The 23909-nt window shown below is 40.2% G+C and overlaps 1 protein-coding gene across 1 annotated transcript in view; it reads left to right on the forward strand.

Moving 5' to 3' along the window:
* Positions 1 to 19855, forward strand: part of wapla (WAPL cohesin release factor a) — a 38656-nt gene extending 18801 nt beyond the window's left edge. The window contains exons 8-20 of the mRNA XM_036593191.1: positions 1234 to 1370; positions 2664 to 2775; positions 3506 to 3733; positions 3926 to 4037; positions 5222 to 5319; positions 5405 to 5481; positions 5655 to 5827; positions 9207 to 9322; positions 10449 to 10679; positions 12107 to 12311; positions 13014 to 13102; positions 13290 to 13385; positions 18103 to 19855. Coding sequence (XP_036449084.1) covers positions 1234 to 1370; positions 2664 to 2775; positions 3506 to 3733; positions 3926 to 4037; positions 5222 to 5319; positions 5405 to 5481; positions 5655 to 5827; positions 9207 to 9322; positions 10449 to 10679; positions 12107 to 12311; positions 13014 to 13102; positions 13290 to 13385; positions 18103 to 18168 — 1740 coding nt within the window. The 3' untranslated portion in view covers positions 18169 to 19855. The remainder of the gene's footprint in view (positions 1 to 1233; positions 1371 to 2663; positions 2776 to 3505; positions 3734 to 3925; positions 4038 to 5221; positions 5320 to 5404; positions 5482 to 5654; positions 5828 to 9206; positions 9323 to 10448; positions 10680 to 12106; positions 12312 to 13013; positions 13103 to 13289; positions 13386 to 18102) is intronic.
* The last annotated feature ends 4054 nt before the right edge of the window (positions 19856 to 23909 follow it).

The raw sequence follows: 23909 nt of genomic DNA on the forward strand, positions 1-23909 counted from the left end.
CCTGGAGGACACAGTGTCCATGATTTCCAAAGAGAATTTCAAATGTTGATTCGTCAGACCACAGGACACTTTTCCACTTCGCCTCAGTCCATTTTAAATGAGCTTGGGCCCAGAGAAGGCGGCAGCATTTCTGGATCCTATCTATATGTGGTTTCTTCTTTGCATAGTTTTAACTTGGATTTGTGGATGCAGTGACGAACAACCAATGTGTTCTTTTTTTGAAACACATTGCTGGCATCAGATTCAAAATCGGCATATATTTCTCAAAAAACAAGAACGTTTCTCACTGTCAACATTTGATATGTTGTCTTTGTACTATTACGAGTCAAATATAGTTAAAATGATTTGTGCATCATTGCAATCTTTTTTATTTTACATTTTGCACAGCGTCCCAACTTTTTTTGGAGAGTTATAGATGTCTAACATACCATCGCATGACATACAAAACAATATCTCGCCTGGTTTGCCCTCCAAAAGGTCACTTTTTGCGTAAATATTTTGTTACATAACTCAAGACACAATATCAACTGCTTATGTCTGTACACCCCGTAGTTCTACATTGTACGCTCAGTCAAAAATTGAACATTTAAAACACTGAACATTTAAAAATGACAACAAAAGATAACATTAAATGGGTGTAATAATGTTGAAACTGCTGTTACAAAACAAATCATAGACGCGCCAGAAGGTAGTTTAGAAGGTAGATCACATGATGCCTTTCGAGCAAGTGTTCCACATTTGTTCTAAAAGTTTGCAAATGCATCCAGATTATCCAGATGTGTCAGTATGTGTAATCACAGCTGGAGGATATACTCTCTATAAACACAGACAATTTGCTTCACTCCCCTTTCCCTGGTTCTCAGGAAATTGATGTTACACATAAGGCTGCACTGAAATGGAAAATCTGATATTTTTCCATTGCCAAAGCCACTGAAAATGTAGGAATTGGGATTAAATCCACCTGGATTAGCATTATAGAACAATATATTTGCAGTAAAATGAATAAAATGCAGATATTTTAGCACAGTTGCCCTGCATTACCTAAATAGTCTGCTCTTCTGAAGAACAACAAAAACTAATATGTTGAATATCTACTTGAAATATTGGTGAAACAAACATTTTTAGGTAGGTAAAAACATTTTGTGAAATGTTTGTTGTCAACTTTTTATTTTGCTGTGAAACTGAACATTTTTGCACTCATTGAGAGATTAATCACATGTTTTTTGTTTGTAGCTGTATACAGTAGTCCAGCATGTGAAGCACTTTAATGACGTGGTGGAGTTTGGGGAGAATCAGGAGTTCACTGATGACTTTGAGTATCTGGAGACCGGCCTGAAGAGCACTCAGCCTCTCAACACACGCTGCCTTAGGTAATACACAGCACACACAAGACTCATTAAACATAAATGATACAGAGTTTTAAACTGTATCAGTTAAACACACATTTTTCATTTTTGTATACTCTAAAAAGGGACCTCTCACACTGTCGAATAGTCCTGCTCAATTTTCCGGCCCTTTAAATGAATGTTTAAAACAAAAATCATGACCATCATAATCATCTGTCGTATAGTTTTAGAAATGTTAAACTCTTCCAGTTCAGAGCTTATACAGCTTGATCCCTTGATGGTCATGGTCACTTCAATATTTTAGACACCACTGAAAGACTGTAAAGCATGTAACTGTCAAAAAGATGCTACTACTATAAATAAATACCTGAACGGCAACGGAACAAATCATTTGTTTTGAGAAACATTTGCATCTGTTTAACCTCTTATTCACCAGGGTATATTTAGGTTTTTCCATCTGAATTTACATGACCAAAGGCAAATTATTCAGTAACTGCATGAAATAAATGTACATTTTTTAAATTTATTTTTTATAAAAGTTCCCCTCAAATTAACAGAACGTGTTTTATGATCATATACATATCGCTGTATGCTCACAATTTACTGCTGAAAGCCAAAAATCTTAGCTGCTCTGTAATTTTTTATATAAATAATTTTTACAGAGCAGATCACTGAAGAGACGCCACCTGAGATCCAGTTATAGCTCAGATTTGTGGAAAAATGGGTCGACTTTCAGTAGAAAAAAAAAATTGTGAGTTCAGCTTCTTTTATTATAAGGGTTTAAAATTACATCACCCATCTATTTGACTGGAAAGAAGACAGTTACAGCTCTCATACGACCCCCACCTTTAGAATGTAGCTTATGAAATATGAAAGTTGTGAAGAATATGACGGTGCGTTTTGGAGCCACCGGTGGTCTCAAGGTGTTGAAAAGGTTAAAACATGCAAAACCAAGAAGATTTCAAGAAGGATTTAAAGTTTGGGCTTTTAAACCATCATCAAATCTAGACTGGAACTCAAAATGAAGACCTTTTGATAAACTCTGACTTGCTTTCAGTTTCTCTGTCTATAAATAAGGCTTGAACTGCTTTAGGTCTTGTTAGGCCTCACTGGCCCAAACCGTATAAGGCCTCATTCTGGTGATTGGTGCTCGAACCCGCAGATATATTTTTTCAAAACGTATGCAGTTCAGTAGCCATCTTCAGATTGATGGATCTTTTATAATCTCACCTTAGGCTGAGTAATTCATTGGCTTGCTGCTATTCTGTGTGCATATATGAATGTTTTATCTGGCTGTGTTTGTCTTTTGTCTTCCAGTATAATAAGTCTGGCCACGCGCTGTGCTATGCCAAGTTTCCGCATGCACCTGAGGGCTCGAGGGAAGGTGGCGCAAGTCTTTAAGATGCTCAGTGACGCTCCACTGCATCCGGTGAGCTCCCATAAACACTGATCTATGATCCAGGTTCCTTTTTTCACCAATCAAATGGGCATAATTTGCAGAGGTCTTTGGCCCATATACACTGAATTGCCAGTTTATTAGAGATACTCATTGCATATTATCATATGTCGTATACACGATGAGCCAAAACTTTATTACCACTTACAGATGAATAACGTTGATTATCTTATAACAGTGGTGCATGTCAAGGTCGGGGATGTATTGGACAGTAAGCGAACTGTCAGTTCTCGTATTTGACATGTTGGATGCGGGAAAAATGGACAGACATGAAGATTTGAGCTACTTTGAAAATAGGCAAATTGTACCTCATTAGGTGGGGACTGCCTTGGTGGCACACAGAGGACCAACAGCATATGGTGCTGACAATATCTTGGCTCATTAGTGTAGATGCACTCATGTCACTCGGTGCTGAGCCATTTTCAGTACAGCAACTACACCAACAGAGTGGTGGTTTGTGCTTGGTGTCACTGCTGGGTTGAGAATAGTTTACCATCCAAATATCTGGCCAACACAGGTCTAATGGTCAAAAAAACACTGTTGAAAGGCGCTAAACCTACAGGCTGCATTCATGTGGTAGGAGTTCCTAATTAAAAGACCAAGAAACAAAGTGAGGGGACCTAATGAAGCAGAAACTCCTATATGTTGTAAAATAAAATAAGACTTACATGTTTCTGTCCGCTTTCTCGTCCCTGTCTGTCAGAACCTGGCTTTATGCACTGCTTCTCTGATGTACATCCTGAGTCGTGACCGGCTAAATATGGACCTGGACCGGGCCTGTTTAGAACTGATGATCCGGCTGCTGGAGCTAGAGCAGGACCATTCGGTGGCCGACCAGCTTACTGCTAAAGAGATCAACAAGGTCAAAGAGAAGATCCGCAAACTCTGCGAAACGGTGCACAATAAACATCTGGACCTGGAGAACATCACTGTGAGTTCCTCTCCCTCTTCATTGACACTTCATTGAATGATCTGTGCCTCTTAGATGGTGTATTGATAGGTATAGTTTAGATCTACATTAGATAAGTCGTTTTTTAAGGAACAAATTATGAAAACGGATTGTGAGCTTTTGAATGGTTATGTTCATTCATACATCTTTTTCTTTCTGTCTGTCCTTCCCCAGACGGGTCACTTAGCGATGGAGACTCTTCTCTCTTTGACGTCTAAGAGAGCGGGAGACTGGTTTAAAGAGGAGTTGCGGTTATTGGGTGGACTGGATCACATTGTAGATAAAGGTAGTGTGGCTTACTCAGTGAATGCTTCAGAACTGCCATTATTCAACACGTGACTGTTGCCTAAGTTGTTGATTGTTGCTGCACAGGATAGATGATCTAAGATCTCACAGAGCCAGTAGGAAAACATGCAGACTTGCTCAAGTTTAAAATGGTCATACACAGTCGAGTCAATTTATTATGACCGCTTCCTACTTTCGTCGGCACACAAGCTGGTGGTGGCAGCGTTTTGGTCTGGGGACTGTTTTTGTGGCATTCTCTGGGCCCACTCATCCATGTGGAAGGCACTCTCAACCTTTTTGGGTGTGGATCCATCCTTGAAGATCACGTACACCCACACATGCTGATTGTCTTCCCTGGGGTCGATGGGATCTTCCAGCAAGACAATGAGACACGTCACATGGCTAGAAATGTCCGACATTGGTTAGAAGAGCATGACCAAGACTTCTAAGTACAACCCTGGCCCCCTAATTCCCCAGACTTGAACCCAACTGAGCATCTGTGGGACCACCTTGATCGTCATGTTCGCTCTATGGATTCTCCCCTGTGCCCCCTCCAGCAGCTGTGGGATGCACTGCAGTCGGCATGGCTCCAGATACCAGTGACAACCTACCAGGACCTTATTGAGTCCCTCCCAGCCCGTCTGGCTGCTGTCTGTGCCGCAAACGGCGGTTACTCTGGATATTAGTTGGTGGTCATAATAATGTGACTCGACTGTGTAATACCAAATTGATTAACCCAAGAAAGTGTGAAGGAACCGGCGTCCTGAAATGACCCGTATGCGCACATCCTGCTCAGTAACGTCACATGAATAAATCCGTTTACAGGCTTAAACTTCTGTTTGGCGCTGTTCCCATGGTAACGCTGAATGATGGCGCACGCTCAGTGAAAAAAGCTCATGAATTCCGATCTGAGCGCCATATTAAGGTCGCTTGACCACGAATACATACATATCCGATCTAGGACCACATATGAGTGGCTCAGGCCGGATTTAAAAAGAGCAGATTTGTGCTTCAACACAGCCCTGAAAATATCAGATCTGAGTCACATTAGGGCAAAAAATCGGATTTGTGCCACTTCAGCCTGGTAATGTGAACGTAGCCTAAGAGTCTCTGTTTACAGTTTTGAGTATACTGGCTGGTACATGACTTTGAGCTGATATTTGTCTCTCTCTCTCTCTCTCCCAGTGAAAGAGTGTGTGGAGAGCCTGGACAAAGAGGAGGATAAGGAGAACCTTGTGGCCTCATTATGGGGAGCAGAGCGATGTTTACGGGTTCTAGAGAGTGTAAGTACAAGGCCAGCGAGTCTGTGAAGAGACTTTATCTGAAGTGTGAGAGTTCCTGGTGGTTTATCTCTCTTTTCTTATTCAGGTAACAGTCCATAACCCAGAGAACCAGGCTTACCTGATTGCCTACAAAGACTCACAGTTAATAGTGTCCTCCGCAAGGTGAGTGGTGTGCCTGTGTGCTGTTTCACAGCAGAGATTCATGTCATGGTGCATTAGCAGTACAGCTACGGTTCAGCTGTGTTTGTGTATGTTTTCGTTCTGGAGATGATTCAGATTTTAAGTACAGTATGGATGTTTATAATGTGTGTATGTGTGTGTGCGTGTGTGTATAGGGGACTGCGCTATTGTGAAGAGATGATTCAGCGGTATAGCCGTGAGGTCAACAGCTCCCTCTCGTCCTCTGGCACTGCCCTCCCTCACTGTAGCCATAGCAACGTCGGCAAGGCCGTGGAGGACTGCATGAGAGCAGTAATAGGAGTGCTTCTCAACCTCACACATGACAACGGTGAGACGCGCACACAGCATGAATCACGAGTGTTTGCATACATGAAATGGTGCCTTCTTGTAGACTAAATGGAATAAACTTAGGCCCCATTTCTTCTTTTTACCCCTACCTCTTGTTTTCGAGTGTCACCCTAACCTTTTGGAACTGAGTTACAATGGGTAGTGGTTGAAATCTTCCCTACGAAATGGGACCCTCAAAAAAAAATAAAATAAAATAAAATAAAATAAATAAAAACATTACTTCATTAACAGCTACTAGTGCTGCTCTGTAGGCGACCCGGCCCGTCTTCAGTGACAGCAGAGGAGGGTGAAGTTCAGCTCCTCACTGCTGGGCTTTAGTTACATTTAGGGCATCATATGCTTTCAAAGAGGGGGGCAATTATTTATTATCACCCACCCCTAATTTTTTGGTGATACGAAGCTGAAGTCAGATATTCACCAGATTCTTGTTTAAGTTTTCCCGTTCCACCTTAAGTGGTGCAGCAGTTAGAGTTAATTCTGGCGCTTCAGATGTCAGAACTGCTAGACTATTTAAGGTGGAACGGGAAAGTTAGCTAGCTACCGAGACATTAGCATGCTATTAGCATTTTTTTTTTTTTTGTTGTTATGAAGAAAACGACCATAATACATTGAAAAGACATTAAACTAAGATAAAACAGTGGTTGTCGTAATTTTTAACAGAGCAGATTCTCACCTTTGTGGATTTCTTTGGTCTCTTGTTCAGCCATCTTGCCAGTTTTTCTTTTTTTCCTCATAACACTCTGTAACATACTGTTTGTAGTGAGTCTCTGAAACACCTCCTGTCTGTATATCGGAAGAGTTGGTACATTAAGGCCCAGTCCCATTTCACCCCTTGCCCTTACCACTTAGCTCTGTTTTCTGTCTAGGGTTAGGGTGTCCCGATTCTTGTTGAGATAGAGGGGGAGGGCGAAGTGTTGGAGCTACATGACCCTCCAAACGAAGGTTTTTCAGAGACTCCAAACAGAGAGTTATGAGAAAAAAAGAAAAACCGGCAAGATGGAGAAAAAGAGACCAAAGAAACCCACAAATGTGTGGAATTCAGAAAAATTCAGAGAAATTTTCTCTGTTAAAAATTACAATAATCACTGTATTTTCTTAGTTTAATGTTGTTTCAGTGTATTATGGACGTTTTCTTCATAACAAGCATAAAAATCACTAATAGCATGCTAATGTGTTGGTAGCTAGCTAGCTAACTTTCCCGTTCCACCTTAAATAGTCCAGCAGTTCTGACGCCTGAAGCTCCAGAATGTAACTGCTGCTCCATTTAAGGTGGAACGGGAAAATTCGAACAAGAAGCTGGTGAATATCTGACTTCAGCTTCATATCACTGAAGAATTTGTGGTGGGTGATAATAAATAATTGCCCCCCTCTTTGAAGATCATATGATGCCCTAAATGTAACTAAAGCCCAGCAGTGAGGAGTCGCCTACAGAGCAGCGCTAGTAGCTGTTAAAGAGGCAAGGTTTTTTTTTTTAATTTGAGGTTTGTCCCGTTTCGTAGGGCAAGATTTCAACCACTACCCCTTTTAACTCAGTTAAAAGGGGTTAGGGTGACAGTTGAAACAAGGGGTAAGGGTGAAAAGAAGAAATGGGATTGGGCCTTATTGTCGACCAACCCTATTTTTCTAAATGCAAATGCCAGTTTAGTTACTGTTCATATTGAAACACTAGCTGGTTGAGCAGTTCTTGTGACTGAAGCTTCTGCCGTTTGTGCCCCAATAAAGAAGCATCTTTCAAAGTCATTTAGATTGTTTCCTTAACGAGGCCTGATTAGTGTTTTTCTGCATGCCACTGAGCGTGGTAGGCTGTTAATTTCTTAATTGTATCAAGCAGTACACCTGTCTGGAAACATCTGCACATGTTGCTCTGCTCATTTTATTCTTTTTTTTAAAACTTTAATTTGTTACCTGTCTGTAAATCATATATGCTTGAATGCAACTGAATGTTTACATACTGCATTAACGAGAGTGAAACACGTGTATGGGTTGTTCCGAGCAGCGGCGTCTCTGGCACGGAAAGCCTGATGGGGCAGCAGCCGACTCATCAATGAAACTACACACAAACCTGATCCAAACACAAACGCACTCCATTAGTGAAATCGCACATTCACAAATGATCTTAACGGTGCAGGAGTTGGAGGAAGTGGAGACAGGATTATGAGTGATATGATAATGACATTTGATCTCACAAAACCTGGTTGCACAGCATCGCATTACAAATCCAAAGGTATCTATCAGTACATGATCACTATGGTTTGCAAATACACATCCAAGCAACATGTCAGAGCAGGGAAACACGCTTTCCAGGTCTTTAGGAAAAACACGACGTGTAATAATGCAGAATGACTCACTGTTCGAAAAGAAAAGATGTACGATGATCTTTTATCTGGGCAAACTTGTCAAACTTGTCTCTCAAAGTCCAACAACCCATGAATTAATTCAAGTGATAGTATAGCAAGAGCAGGCAAGGAAAGCAGGAGTGTTTTAGCTACACTCACAGTTAGCCATGTTTTTCTCTTGAACCTCTCTGGATTGAAGGAGCAGTTTTTGTCCTTTCCAGACTGAACGATGTTGAAATCCTCTGGCTGGTGGGTCTCTAACGTTTAATCTCTAATTTCTGCTCTAAAGGCTGAAACCAAATTTAACTTTTATAACGTTTTCGACTCGAATCATTATATTGCCTTGCTATTATGAGTGGCTGCCACAACGGATGAGGAACAATTGCTAGCTGTGTAGCGACGCCCATACCGTAAACGACGTTTACTAAACATCTGGACGTATGTAGATGTATCATTTTTTTTTATTGGCTGCTCTCAGCATGCGGCCAAAGTGATCGGGTCCCACAGCTGGTTATTGAAAGCGTGTTGAACATGCGCGGAGTGTTTTTAACTGCTCACTTGGTTAGACGAGCGCTGACGGGCCCCGCGCTCACCAAACCAGGACTACTAGGAGAAATAGGTAGCCTACTGGAATTTACCCAACAGGTACAGGAACATATTTGGGATGTATCAGACAGCACCCCTGTTGTCATATGTAATAAACGCGCAACAATGTTAGTTATGAAAAAAAAACAGTATATATTAGTTGTTAAACTGAAGTATTGATCATGTCGTGCACGGCTCCACAGCGACATCTAATGTCCCTAATGTAGAGACGCTGTGGGTTCCAAGTGAAATAATGACCACAGTAGCACTGTGTAACTGAGGAAGTGCTGAGATAGTTTCGGATTAACCACTACTTAGTTAAGCAGCAGAGAACCATTCAGTCTGAATGAAGGTCAGTACCTGCCTGGCAGTAAGGAAGTGTCTCTTTTTTTCCTGGCTCTTTGCTTGCTCTCTTTCTCTCTCTGTCTCTGTCTATAGAGTGGGGCAGCACTAAGACTGGTGAACAGGATCAGCTCATCCTCACGGCGCTGAACTGTGTCCTCAAAGTCCCTCGTTTCCTACCTCAAGAGCAGAGATTCGACATCAGAGTGCTCGTACGTGTTCATGACTTTCTCCTTATTGTTCCTCTGTAGCCATTACAGTTGTGTAAAACTTAGACGTTATGATTCACTCTATATTGATTCTTTAGGAAATCGCATGGAATCTCAAATTTCATCACAGTTGCAATTTTGTTTTGTTTTTGATTCATATTTTTAAAAAGCCATTGTATAGGGGAGAGCAGGACAACGCTGTTGAGTTTTTTTCTTAATAATTTGAAAGTAAGGTTAATAAAGCCTAGACATATCTGCTACAAATGAAAACATAAACCTTGTTTTCAGCACTTAACATTTGTGGATAGTTCAGCTGAAAGGAGCGTGAATGCAAACGCTGCAATTAACTCCGTAGTTGGGGTTAAATGTAACACACAAAGGGGCTGGTAAGTGGGGCAGATGGAAACCAAACAATTAATTCAGTCTAATTCTATGTTCTTTGAACAAGGTTTCTGACCTATAAACATAAAAGTATGTTCATTAAGTATAATCAGTGAAGAGAATGTGTCAAACATGTCAATTAATTTTTGACCATGAAGTTAATATTGAAATTTTATTTATATGATATGTGTAGTACGTTTTGGATGTAACTGTGCAAAAAAACTTCCATTGGCTGTTTTGGCTTCATATGGGGAACATTGGGCTTGTCCCATTGTTTCCATTGAGGGGCATTACAGCTAGCATTACAGCTAACCCCACCATGTGGAGTGAGTGATTTACCTGCTTCAGAATGGTGCTACAGCCACCAAGAGGGAGATTAAAATGATATAGATGTGAATTCTCAGTGCGTGAAAAAAAAAATGAAGATGAAGAAAAGGTGTTTTTATGGTACAAAAACAGGCTGAATCTGGAGTAATAATAAAAATGTCCAGTTGCTGTAAAAATTCACAAATGATGGCTTAAAACTGTTTAACTACATAAAATAGCCATTTTACGTTGTACATCACGTTAGTTTGTGCTCAGCTCTCCCGTGTGCAGTTGTAAATGGAGGAAATATTACAGTGGTGACATTTGAAAATGGTCCAATGTTTTTTGTGTTGTTTTTATCATATTTTATTCAGTGTTGATTCTAACGTTTTACAGTTGATGCAGTTGAATCACCATCAGAGCATTTTTTTTATACCTGCAGGGCCTGGGGCTGTTGATAAACCTGGTCGAGTACAGCTCCAGAAACAGGCACTGTCTTGTGGAAATGGAGGTGGACACAAGCTGCCTGGTAGAGCCAGAGAAAGATGTGAAGAAACAAACAGAAGATGGGATGGAGGGAGAGGCCCAGAAAAAGCTGGACCAGTGGGAACGAGAAGGCGAAGATAAACCAAGCACGCAAGGGTCCTCAAATGCACTGGCTGCACTGGTGCAGGTATGTAGGAGTTACCAAAGTGTAGGGCTGCAACTTTCAAACCGAATGCTGACTCAAATGTCTGCATATATTCATCGGTTTTAATGATTCAATAGTAAAAAACACAACTGTGTAACAACTAACACATATATATATATATATATATATATATATATATATATATATATATATATATATATATATATATATATATATATATATATAGCTGCTGTCGGAACAAAGCCTTTTCTCCATTTTTGTCATTTTTCAGTTTTTTGGCGTCATTTGAAAATGCCTGTTGCCCTTACATTATCTGAAAATTTCATGATAGACGGCCCAAAAGAAACGGCCTAAAATGACATGAAAAGTTGTCTGGTTCCATTGACTTTAATTGACATTAAAGGTAAAGTATGTTTTTTCTTTCTCCTGATTTTGATCCGACAGCAGCGACAAAAAAAGCTGCATGTATAGCAAGAAGCAAAAAACTTGTGGTCGTGGGATCCCACATCGGTCATAAGCGGTTCAGGCGCTGTGTTACAGAAACTTTAGTCCCAAGTTAAAATCTGACAAGGTCAAGATAAGATTTTTTTTTTTTTTTCACAGATTTATGTTGCAGAAACAAATCTTATCTTAATTGGTCAATTCTGTCTTTTCATTTCTAATATAATATTTGCTCCCCTTAAAACTAGAGATGTATGATGCTATTGAAGTCAGAAAAAAAAGTTATTTAATTGCTACTGTCCCTAACTGATGTTGTCATGGTGACCAAACAGATAAGATTTCAGAGTTAAGGCATTTCTGTAATAATGGAGCAAAACAAACAGCATCTTTTGTAACTAGGCTTGTCACCATTGTTACATAATTGCCTGATCACAGTTATTTGAGATAATCGGTTATTTAATCTAATCGCAGTTATTTTTTACCACCATAAAATGGACAGATTAAGTATTGTACAGTTGTTTAAATTCTGACAATAACCAATATTTGATGGCATATTTGTTGTACTCCAGAAAAGCAGAATGTTTAGGAGATAGTAGTTGGCATACTGTACTAGAATATCTGCATTTTATTAATTTTACTTCATTTTTAACTGTACGAGTAAGTGTTACCCACATTCATTGACCCAGAATTCCTGTATTGGTGCATCTCTGCAGAAACACACATGCATAATTCTCCCTTTAGAATTTTCTAAGGGAAGGTGCTAAAGTGTCTGTCTGTCTGTCTCTGTGTGTGTGTCTCTGTGTGTGTGTCTGTGTCTGTCTGTCTGTGTGTCTGTCTGTCTGTGTCTGTGTTTGTATGTGTGTGTCTGTGTCTGTCTGTCTGTGTCTGTCTGTCTTTGTGTGTGTGTCTGTGTGTGTCTGTCTGTCTGTGTGTGTGTGTGTGTGTCTGTGTGTGTCTGTCTGTCTGTGTGTGTGTGTGTGTGTGTGTGTGTCTGTCTGTGTGTCTAGCTGTTCCTGGAGCGAGAGAGAGCAGCCGTGCTGGCCGAGGCTCAGACTGATGACCTCATCAGCGAGGCGCCCAAGTCTCAGGCTGACCAGAGCGGAGAGTGGCAGGAGACCTCTGGGGAGATTCAGTGGGTTGCCACGGAAACCAACGACAAACAGGAGAAGGAAAAGAAGGAGGAAGAAGACGAGGAGCTCGACCTCAATAAAGGTACCGAGGCTTTCGATTTGACTTCTGCATGGAAAAAATCTTTTAAGGCTCGTAGAAATGCTGTGCTCAGCGATTATGTCTGAAAATACCAGGCAAGAAGTCTTGTTTATACTCTACTTATGCACAAATGGACCAGCTACTTCATGAAGTGTACCTATCGTGTATTTACACTCATTGTCAATTTTATCAGGTCCACTTATTATATAGATGCATTTTGTAGTTTTGTAATTATTAAAGATGGACTGTTGTCCACCTTTCTTTCTTACCCTGCCCTATTTACCCTGTTCTGGTCAGTGGTCAGGACCACCACAGAGCAGGTATTATTTGGATGGTGGATCATTCTCAGCAGTGACACTGACATGGTGGGGTTGGTGTTAGTGTGTGTTGCGCTGGTATGAGTGAATCAGACACAGCAGTGCCGCTGAAGTTTTCACATGATCCACCACCCAAATAATAACCATTAAAGAACAGGGTAAAAGGGCACTGAACAAAGTATGCAGAGAAACGAATGGGCTACAGTCTGTAGCCTAAATGTAGATCTACAAAGTGCACCTATATGTTAAGCAGACCTAATAAAATGGACAGTGTAGAAACAAGGAGGTGTACTTAATGATGTGTTTGGTCAGTGAGTGTGTTCAAATGAGATCTCTAGTATCTTTGTAGAATTGCTGATTGGTGGGTTCGCTGTTCTTTCTGTTGCAGCACTGCAGCATGCTGGGAAGCACATGGAGGACAGTATTGTAGCGTCTTACACTGCCCTGCTGTTGGGCTGCCTTTGTCAGGGCAGTCCGGTTAGTATCTCTGTCATTTTGCCATTCACTTTACTGACTGAGGCAGTCTGATTTATTTTTTTATATAATGAATGTTGTACTACTGGTTAAAAGAATTTCTTAGTCTGTTGTTTAATATATAAATGTATGATTGATCATATGTCACAGCATGAAGCAAGTTAAAAAAAAGTGTCTCTGTGTGTTTCAGTTGAATGTGAAGTCGGTGAGAGAGAGTCTTCCTAAAGGAGATTTCTCCATTATGACTGAAATGCTGAAGAAGTTCCTAAACTTCATGAACCTGACGGTAAGGACTGATAAAACACCAGAGGTCAAAATATGATAGTAAATTACAGTAAGAATAGTGCAGTGATGTGCAGGTATGTGCATGCATACCTCAATTTTCATCAAATTGAATAAAGATTTGGTTAATATTTTAAATAAACAAATAGTGAAACTTAAAACTTTGGATTGGATTTCCTAAGAGCAATTCTTACACCCCTTTACTTTACACACAGTACCTATGAGAGCCTTTGGGCTGAAGCTTTAGCATTAGCTAGAAAGTATAATGTTATTTCTCTTGCTAGAGGTTAGGTTTGGATACATTTTTCAGGTTTTAGTTATTCAAACTGTGATGGTGTTTTTGTGTTCAGATTTCATATACAGCCTGATTTAGTCATATTTTATAACAGGAAGTGATACATTGACTTCTCCAGTGGCAACTGTCAAAGGGTTTTCTTTATAGTTGGCTGAGCATGGATTTGAATCCTACTAATGCTACAACCAAAAAAGCTGCAAAAAATATAGTTTGTCAATACTGATAAAACCCTGCAACCGAAGCATCTGTAGTGTAAAATATTAGTTTGTATGCTGTTGCATTGACATCACCCTTCACTGGAACTGGGACCCTGAAAAAACAGCCCCAGATGATTATCCCTCCTCCACCAAACTCTACTGTTGGCACTATGCATTGCAGTATGTAGCATTCTCCTGGCATTTGCCAAACCCAGAGTTCTTTATCAGACTGCCAGATAGTGAAGTGTGATTCATCGCTCCAGTGAACGTTTCCACTGCTCCAGAGTCCAGTGGCTTTGTGGTTTACACCACTGCAGCTGACACTTGGCACTGCGCATAGTGATTTTACATGCGTGTGCATCTGCTTGATCATGGAAAGCCATTTCGTGGAGCTTATGGTGCACAAGCATTTCGTGGCCCCACTGTATGAGTTTGCATGGCCTACCGCTTCATGGCTGAACTGTTGTTGCTCCTAGATGCTTCCGTTTCACAAGAATAGCACAATGGACCGAGGAAGATCTAGCAGGGCCAAAAGTTCACAAACTTCCTTGTGACAATGGGGGGATCCTATGACCGTGTCACGTTTTGTCACTGCGCTCTTCAGTACGACCCATTCGACTACCAGTGTTTGTCTATGGAGACTGCATGGCTGTGTGCTTGATTTTACACACCTGGCTGTAACACTTGAACTCTGAAGTAATTAGGAGAGGACTCAGGCATAACATTATGAGCACCTGCTTGTTTCTATGCTCATTGTGCATTTTATCAGCTCCACTTACTTTGTTAGCCCCCTTTTACCCTGTTCTTCAGTGGTCAGGACCCCCATGGACCCTCACAGAGCAGGTACTATTTGGGTGGTGGATCATTCTCAGCATTGCAGTAACACTGACGTGGTGTGTTAGTGTGTGTTGTGCTGGTCTGAGTGGATCAGACACAGCAGTGCTGCTGGAGTTTTTAAACACCTCAGTGTCACTGCTGGACTGAGAATAGTCCACCAACCAAAAATATCCAGACAGCAGCGTCCTGTGGGCAGCGTCCTGTGACCACTGATGAAGGACTAGAGGATGACCAACACAAAATGTGCAGCAGCAGATAAGCTATCGTCTCTGACAAGGCAGACTGGCAAGGTAGGAGTGTCTAATAGAGTGGACAGTGAGTGTTTAAAAAACCCAGCAGCACTGCTGTGTCTGATCCACTCAGACCAGCACAACACACACTAACACACCACCACCACGTCAGTGTTACTACAGTGCTGAGAATGATCCAGCACCCAAACAGTACCTGCTCTGTGAGGGTCCATGGGGGTCCTGACCACTGAAGAACAGGGTAAAAGGGGGCTAACAAAGTATCAGAGAAACAGATGGACTACAGTCTGTAACTGTAGAACTACAAAGTGCACCTATATAGTAAGTGGAGCTGATAAAATGGACAATGAGCGTAGAAACAAGGAGGTGCTCGTAATGTTATGCCTGATCGGTGTATATTGGTCAGGTTCTACTTTGTACAACTTTTTTTTCTTGGTATCAGATAAAAACAATGTGAGCTTTGATGAGGATGAGTTTTAAGTATGTTGTGCTGACCGCTGCTGTAGCATTTGGACATTTCTGCTCTTTCATTTTCTATGTTATATACAAGCTCTATCCTCACACACAGCATCTCTCAAGACAGGAAATGTGTTAACAACCAGCGTAACTGTGATAACACTCCCTCTTGCTTTGTAGCACAAATCAAATAGATGTGAAGGGTCCTTTCTAGAATTCAGTCATGTTGAGCTCAGCTGCCAGTCAGAAATGAGTTTCCCGCCAACACTATTGCTTTTTCTCGCTTGTTCCTTTTGTCACACGAAAGATAAAGTATAAAGACTGAGATCTCGCAGCTCCTGGAAACTGGGACAGCTGGCATCCATCCATAAAGCAAAAACAAAAGTTTTTTTTTTTCTCAATTGATGGAAAAGAGACAGTGAAGTCGTATACTAAGGCCTGATCCCTTTTCTTCTTTTTACCCCTACTCCTTGTTTCCGAGTGTCACCCTAACCCCTACAAAGGGTAGTGGTTGAAATCTTGCCCTACAAAATGGGACCCTCAAATAAAAAAAAAGCTCCTCACTGCTGGGCTTTAGTTACATTTAGGGCATCATATGCCTTCAAAGAGGGGGCAATTAGTTATCATCGTCCACCACTAATTCTTCAGTGATATGAAGCTGAAGTCAGATATTCACCAGATTCTCGTTCGAATTTTCCCGTTCCACCTTAAATGGAGCAGCAGTTACATTCTGGAGCTTCAGGCGTCAGAACTGCTGGACTATTTAAGGTGGAACGGTAAAGTTAGCTAGCTAGCTACCGAGACATTAGCATACTATTCGTGATTTTTATGCTTGTTATGAACAAAACGACCAATTACACTGAAACGACATTAAACTAAGATAAAACAGTGGTTATTGTAATTTTTTAACAGAGAAAATTCTCACATTTGTGTGTTTCTTTGGTCTCTTGTTCTCCATCTTGCCAGTTTTTGTTTTTCTCTCATAACTCTCTGTTTGGAGTCTCTGAAAAACCTCCGTTTGGAGGGTCATGTAGCCCCAACACTTCACCCCACCCCTCTATCTCAACAAGAATTGGGACACCCTAACCCTAGACGTGAACGCGCAAAACAGAGCGCTAAGGGCTCAGTGGTAGGGGCGAGGAGTGAAATGGGATTGGGCCTTACTGTTGGCGCACATATGGCTACAGCCACATTCCAAGTTTCGTAGCTCAATTTTGATTATTTGCTCAAGTCTGATCTTTTTACCTCGGTGGTCCACTTTCGTATGAGTGACTCAAATCTGTCATTATTGTAAACGACCCTGTGTGTCGTGAAAAACATTCAGACTAACCAGCGGAACGAGGCTTTGTAGCGAGGATAGTTTGCTTTAAGCAGCTGTTCATTCTTAGAGCAAGACGACGGCTCAGATGCTTTGCTTTTGCACCTGGGCCTGTCACAATATTACATAATCGCCCTTCACACTTATTCTGAGAGATTTGCAATTATTGGAGGTAATCGCAGTTATTTAGGCAGTGCAGTCATTTTCCACAGTCAGTAGATTTCATAATTGTGCAGTGGGTGCGTTGGGTTGAGGCAAATAAATATAAATAAAAGAAAGCAGTAAATGCACTCATTGAGACATCATGGGGCTTTTAATTTGGAGTGCCAACATATTTAGAGGGAAGTGCTGAGTAATGTTTACTTGTTAGCTGTGTAGCTAATTCTAATGTTAGCATGCTAGCAGAATATTTATTTATTTGGTTATATTTTCACTCTCAAGAAAAATATAAGCTTTGCTTGACTGCACGTGATTCTATGTAACTTGTTACTAGACTCGTGCTCCTAGATGTAAGCACAGGTGTACGTCATGAACATATAAGACAAATAACGTTTTTCAGTTCTTGACATAGTTTGAAAGTACATGAATGGACCAAAAGAAACGACCCAAAATGACTTGAAAAAACATCTGGTTTAATTGACTTCCATTAAAAGTGAAGGGTGTTTTTACCTTCTCCTGTAAAGTTACCATTTTGGAGATATTGGTTTTGTTCTGACTGCAGCGATATGATGTTTAGTTCTGTTTTAGCTATTTTAAACCGTTTATTTTAGTTGTTAAGCTTTCTGCAGATCCACTAGTGGCCATTCCGCTGGCGGAATGAGAAACATCTCCGATATTTTTAATTCATATTGAATAGCATGTTTTCCCTCTAACTCTATCAGATTACATAGGACAGTGTGTGTGAAATGGTGTGCCTGTTGAGCTGCTAGTGAGCAATGATGGCAGTGAATTCGCACATCTCCACAAAGACAACCGTGCCGAGATGAAATGGACAGCCATCTTTATTTCAAGCAACTATGTATAGTTTTATAAGTGCCGCAGTAGAAGCGCATTTAAAGACAATAAAAACTTTTATAAATGCTAAGTCGACCTATGAAGATGAAAATCCAGTATTGGTATCTGTATCAGAAGAGTAAAAGTGGTATCGGTGCGCCCCTAATTGTAAGTAGCTCCCCCAGATGAACATCCTTAACATCCATACCCGAGTCTTACATAAATGAAGGTTTAAGGAAATGTTTATCGTCAAAGGCATGTTTAGAAATTCTGCACTGTCAGTGTTTCACCTGGTTTCTTTTGCTTTTGTCCTTTTTAAAGCATTAATGTTCGGACTCTTTTCTCTTTCTCTCCTCTTTTCCCTTTTTCTTTTTCAGTGTTCTGTTGGCACCACAGGGCAGAAATCCATCTCACGGGTGATTGAATATCTAGAGCACTGTTAGCGAAGGTGTCACTGTTTAGCGGAATATCAGAGGACCTGGCAGCCCACTTGGAGGCCTGTCGTCACTGGAGGCACAAAGACCTATGGCGGCTTCGCTGTGGTCACCGTCACCGGGGGTTAGAGGCTCCTTCTATTCACGGGTCTTTTCAAGCATTACTTAAATGCTGTCTCTCTCTCAAACACACCCACACACACACCTGTGTGTATGCATTTAATATTTTGAAAGAAATAATACCCCCCCCCCACCCCCCACCAATATATAAAGGCAAGGATATACACCAGTATTGTATTTGGACAAAAACAAAGATTTTATTCTTTTTTAAATGTTCAAAAGTGATGCTCTATTTATTATCAAATGCCATAAGTTGTACTATTGCTTATAATAGCGACTAATATTTGTTTAGAAAATCAAATGTAATGAAACGAAACATATGTTTGCACATGTATGTGGACAACATGGTGTTGAACTCTCTCATAAACTTCAGAAAACACACTGGTTACCTTTAGGTGAGGGCAGGATAGTTACAATAAACTAAGGGTGATGCACTTGTAAACAAAACATGAATGAATTGTCAGGACTGATGGTACTACTTTGCAGTGAGACTACGTTTATGAGTGGTTTACAATTAATTTATTAATCATAAATAAACAGGTATAACACAAATAAGCCTTCTTGCTTGCCAAATAGTGAGTCCACATTCATCTGTACTGTCAAACCTCAGACTATGCTGGTTACTTATCTCACCTAAGCTTCTCCATCAGTTAGCTATTATCAGATATAACAGATCACTGTTGACCTTTTTGTGTTATAACTGCTTATTAATCTTTTATAGGGTGTTTATGACAATTCATAATTAGTAAACTCACTTTAAATCATTCAAAAACCCTTTATAAGGATGGCCTGTTAGAAAGTGGTACCGGATTGGTCATTTTGATTGGTGTGGGGAAGTTCGATAAATGGAATTGAATCATAATTGCTCTCTATGAATGATGGTCCATGGGAAATGTAGTCACAAAGGGATCGGGTAGTTAAAATGACGTGTTTATCCAGTTTGGATATCTAATTAGGGCTGCACGATTTGGACTATATTGCATATTGCAATTATAATGCTACATATTGCAATTCCGTTAAATCCAATATATTGAAAGCACATCAGTGAATTCTTGGCATGATGTGGTCAAATATGGGCTTGTATTATATTATTTTTGACCAAAATGATGTACGTTTGTTGGATGATGTTAGCATCTTGATTTATCCAGAAACTTATCTGGAGCTTATCTGAAACTCATTTACATGTTGCAGCCTTCTGCAGTGTCAGCAGGGTTGGGTATTGAAATGCAGAGGTTTCATGGTGCTGAATAGAACTGAATTACTTAAAAAAATTGTTAAAAAAATTAATGTCACTCAATACCAAATTAGCCCAAAAGCATTAATGCTTGTTCCAAATCTAAAAGTTTCATTCAGGAGCTGGTATTGAAGTCAAGGCATCAGTATTGAACATTTTTAATCGATATCGTAATAACATTTGGCAAGCGATATATTGTGCAGCCCTAACATCTATGTAGTTGTGTGGTAAACCGGAGTGATTTTGTATTTTCCAACCTTTTCGAGGCACTTGGGTAGAAGCTGGCAAAATTGGGGGAGGGGGAAAAAAAAAAGCATGAATAGCTTTACACTGATCAGTGTACACCTTCACATTAACGGCGTTCCCTTGACACCTAAAACCTACCTAGCTCTGTCTTGTACAAGTGGGAATGCAAGCTTTTTAATGTTGCCCGGCCGACCCGCTCTGCATAATTTTGCAGATTTTCGTCTCTTGCTTGGAGTGCAAAATTGTCAACCTTGTGAAAATCAGGGAGTCTTAAATTTGATTGCTAATCGAAACAATTGTAGGAGGGGATTTTGTGTCATTGCCAGAACATGTGAAGAGAGGTATCTGTTGGGATGCACAATGATATCGGTACAGGCCAGCGGTCGGCAACATGCGTCTATTTTACTGTCCTGTTGCGGAATTAGATTTGTAGGTAAAAATAAAATAATCCTCCTTTACAGTAAAATAAAGCTCTGCTGATCGTTCAACACAGTTTAACAATAAATGGTCTTAAACTCTGGAGTTAATGTAGAACTGCTAATTCACCCTTTAACCCTGAAGATCAGCGCAGACTGCTAGTCACCATAGCAACACAGACAACAGCCTAGCCTAGCTAGTAGCTAACGAAACGGCAAAGAGAGAGATTTAAGACGAACGTCGATGATTTGGAGACGAATGGAGTTGCATTTATAATCCCTCCAGCTGGTTTCCTGATACGTTAATCTGCAACGAGAAACTGAAACACTAAAAAGTCGTAAAGCTAAAGTCAGCTTCTCATTTGAATTTTCCCGTTCCACCTAAAGTGGTACAGCAGTAACATTCTGGCGCCATTTAAGGTGGAATGGGAAAATTTGATCAAGAAGCTGGCGAATGAGAAGCGACTTCTAGCTTCGTAAACAGTCGAACGTTCAGAGATATTTTACAAGAAACTGTTCTACTTTTGAGGAAAAGTTTCCTGCCGGAGATGCGAGAAAAGCGACTACAGCTGAGCTAAAGCTCAAAGCAGAGCAAAGTGAGTCTGTTTTCGCTTATATTCAGCACATACTGAGACATATTTACAGCAAGATGGTCAAATGGACAGGTAAAAACGGAAACGTGGCTCCCAAGGTGGTTTGATTTTTACTGAAATTACAAAATTCTTAACATTTGGGACCTTGGGTCCCGACCCCGGTATAGGTGGATAATTGTTAAAAAAAAAAAATAAATAAATGAATAATTGTAATTGCCATTGGACAGATGATTAGATTTAATATTTCAAGACACATTTATTGTAATCTGGAAAAGCAAAGTAAGTGATGCTGTCCTACTTTGTTGAAATATGTATTTTATTCATTTTCATGCCTCTACAAGTACATTTTACATCACTGAGTAATGTTATGTTTAGTTCCAGTTCCTAAATGTTATAAACATTAATACATCAGCATCGGCATCATTACAGATATTGGATATCTGATATCAGTATTGGTCCATAATTGCCATATCGGTGCATCCCTACAAACCTGATTCCATGATTGTTGTAGTTTAGGTTTGTGTTTGAAAGAACAATCATGTAGAAACTGAACACATTTGAAAACCAGTGATTGAAAGCTGTTGCATAGCTGGACGTTTCGATTTGATCTTTTGTTAGTTTTTGTCTTTTTTTTTTTTAATTTTAGTTTCAAGAAGTATCAAATCAGCAGGACTGGCTGGTCTTCATTTGACTTCACAATGCAGAATTGACAGCGCTCGAAAATTGTGGGTTATTATTTGTTTTTAAGCCAGGACGCCGTGCTGGGACTAACCTGAAGTTTGTGTACATAGTGCTAAGTTGAATGAGGTGATGTTAATGATCATGGGCCTCAGTTAAATGTTGCAATACCAAAAAATGTTTTATTTTTTGTTTGGTTTTTTTGAATATGTTTCTGAATGAGTTCACCTGAAAGGTCTGTAGGTCGTGCTTCTGTTCAATTTAATTAGGTTTTCTTTCTTTGGTGTGAAATTAAGCAGAAATGTGCTTAAGTCAGTCCTTCGTGAGCACGTTTTCTCCTGTTGGATGTCTTAAGCTGTACCTTGGTGATGTAGAGCAGCTTTAGAATGCTTGATGAACATGAGCTTCAGCCCCCTCCTCCCCTCCCTAACTGAACTAAGCTAAGTGTCTTCTGTCTCTATCAGACGTTTGATAAAGCAGAGCCATACAGAGTAAAAACCATTTCTATTTTCTCTGATTTGTAAAGCTACAGCGAACCCAAGTTTCAAGTTTTTGTGATAAGTTAATTTGGAGTGATTTTTTTTTTGTTTTCCCTTTCTTTTGGATTGTAAATACCTTCTGTAAATACTACCTATTGGATGTTAGACTGCTAGAATACTTTTTCTGAATTGAATTTTTTATACAGTTTTTTTTCTTTGTTATTTGAGAAAAATGCAGAATAAGACATTTGCAGGAAATATATAAATATCTATATATATGTATAAACAATTTTTACCAATTTCCAGGATACTGTCTTTGATTACCTGTAAATAATTTTACCTTTAATAAATGAATTGCTACTTTATGTAACCTTGGATTTGTCCATTAAAAGCCATTTTATTCATGTACAGATGTACCCAGCGAAAGTTTGGACATGACTACTCATGAAGGGCGTTTATATATTCTGCACTTCACACACTCAGAACCTTGAAGTAATACACGGAACTTTGAAGCGACCAAATTAAATATGTTTTCTGTTTTGGATTCTTCAGATTGGCCTGTTTTTACCTTGATGGAGCTTTACATGTTCATTAGGAGCCCCTGGGATGCTCTATCTGCTGCTACTCATTCTGAATATTTTGAATTATTGAATGCGTTTATATGAACACCAATAATACAATGGCTATCGGATTTCGGCAGTTATCTGATTATTCAAATGGTCATGTAAACTACATACTCTGATTTCTTAGATCGGATTAAGGCCGTTATCTGATTTCTAGAGGGAGCTGGATTTTAGCTCACTATGCAAAAACAGGCCGCTGTCCTGGAAACGGAACAGCGTTTAACACAGCATCCGCGAGATGGCAACAAAACGCTTCTGGAGCGATGCTGAAACCAACTACATGCTCGCGGCGGGTGCTGGACTCGGGGAGTGCTGGAGGCTATCCCAGTGGTCATCGGGTGGGAGGCAGGAAACACCCTGGACAGGTCGCCAGTCCATTCTTTATCTTCTAAATGATGCATATTTATATTTTTCAGTAAAGATTAACATTGTAACGTTGCGCTTACATCACTTCTTACTCTGAGTTTATTGGCTGCTCACAAGGCAGAAATCTAATCACTGTCTGACTCGTGTAAACCTGGAGCTGCCTATTATCTGATTACCCAAGTGCATGTAAATGTGTTAAACGAGTTACTGACAAAATCTGATTTTCTGCAGTTATTGGATTATTAAGTGTATATTAAACACACTCAATGTTGAATTAGTTCTTCTAATCGGATTCAAAGTTTCGGAACCCGAGTTTTGCACTTAATGTGTTGTCAGGTAAGCCAGTGCAGTGGTCTCCAACCCTGGAGAGTTTAGTACCAACCTGTATTCAATAAGCTCTTTCGAAGAGTCTCAGAAAGAGACAGTTCCTGGACAGGTCATACTTACTTCTTACTGACACAATCAATTACAAGACACAATCAGTATTATTGTATTCAGAAGAGAGAGGCACAAGTAATTGACCATTTGCAAAATTCGAAGAAAGTCAAGTCTCTCTTAGTTATGGTTGCAACGTCCATCAGACCTTCAGTTCAGGCTATCTGGGCTAGTAGTGTCCATAGTACTTGTGCTAAGTTCAGAAGTACAAAGGAAAACTTAAACACACTTAAGCTACGTTCACATTACAAGCCTCATTGCTTAAATCCGATCTCTCTGACACGATGGTTCACACTCGTTTAGGTAAGAGACTGAAATCGGTCATTAATGTAAACGAACCAGCGTCCTAAAATGACCCTCATGAACACATCCTACTCAGTAACGTCACGTGAATGAATCACGTTCATCATCAGCACAAACTAACGAGCAGAACGAGCTTCGCTGAGAAGATAATTAACTCTGATCAGCTCTCAGCTTCATTATTAGAGCGAGACGAAGGAGAAAAAGGTGAGATGAGCTGCTTTTCCACCGTTTACAGGCTTTAGCTTCTGTTCGGCGCT

Source organism: Colossoma macropomum, unplaced genomic scaffold (assembly GCF_904425465.1).
Source record: "Colossoma macropomum unplaced genomic scaffold, Colossoma_macropomum, whole genome shotgun sequence".
In the NCBI taxonomy this organism is placed as follows: domain Eukaryota; kingdom Metazoa; phylum Chordata; class Actinopteri; order Characiformes; family Serrasalmidae; genus Colossoma; species Colossoma macropomum.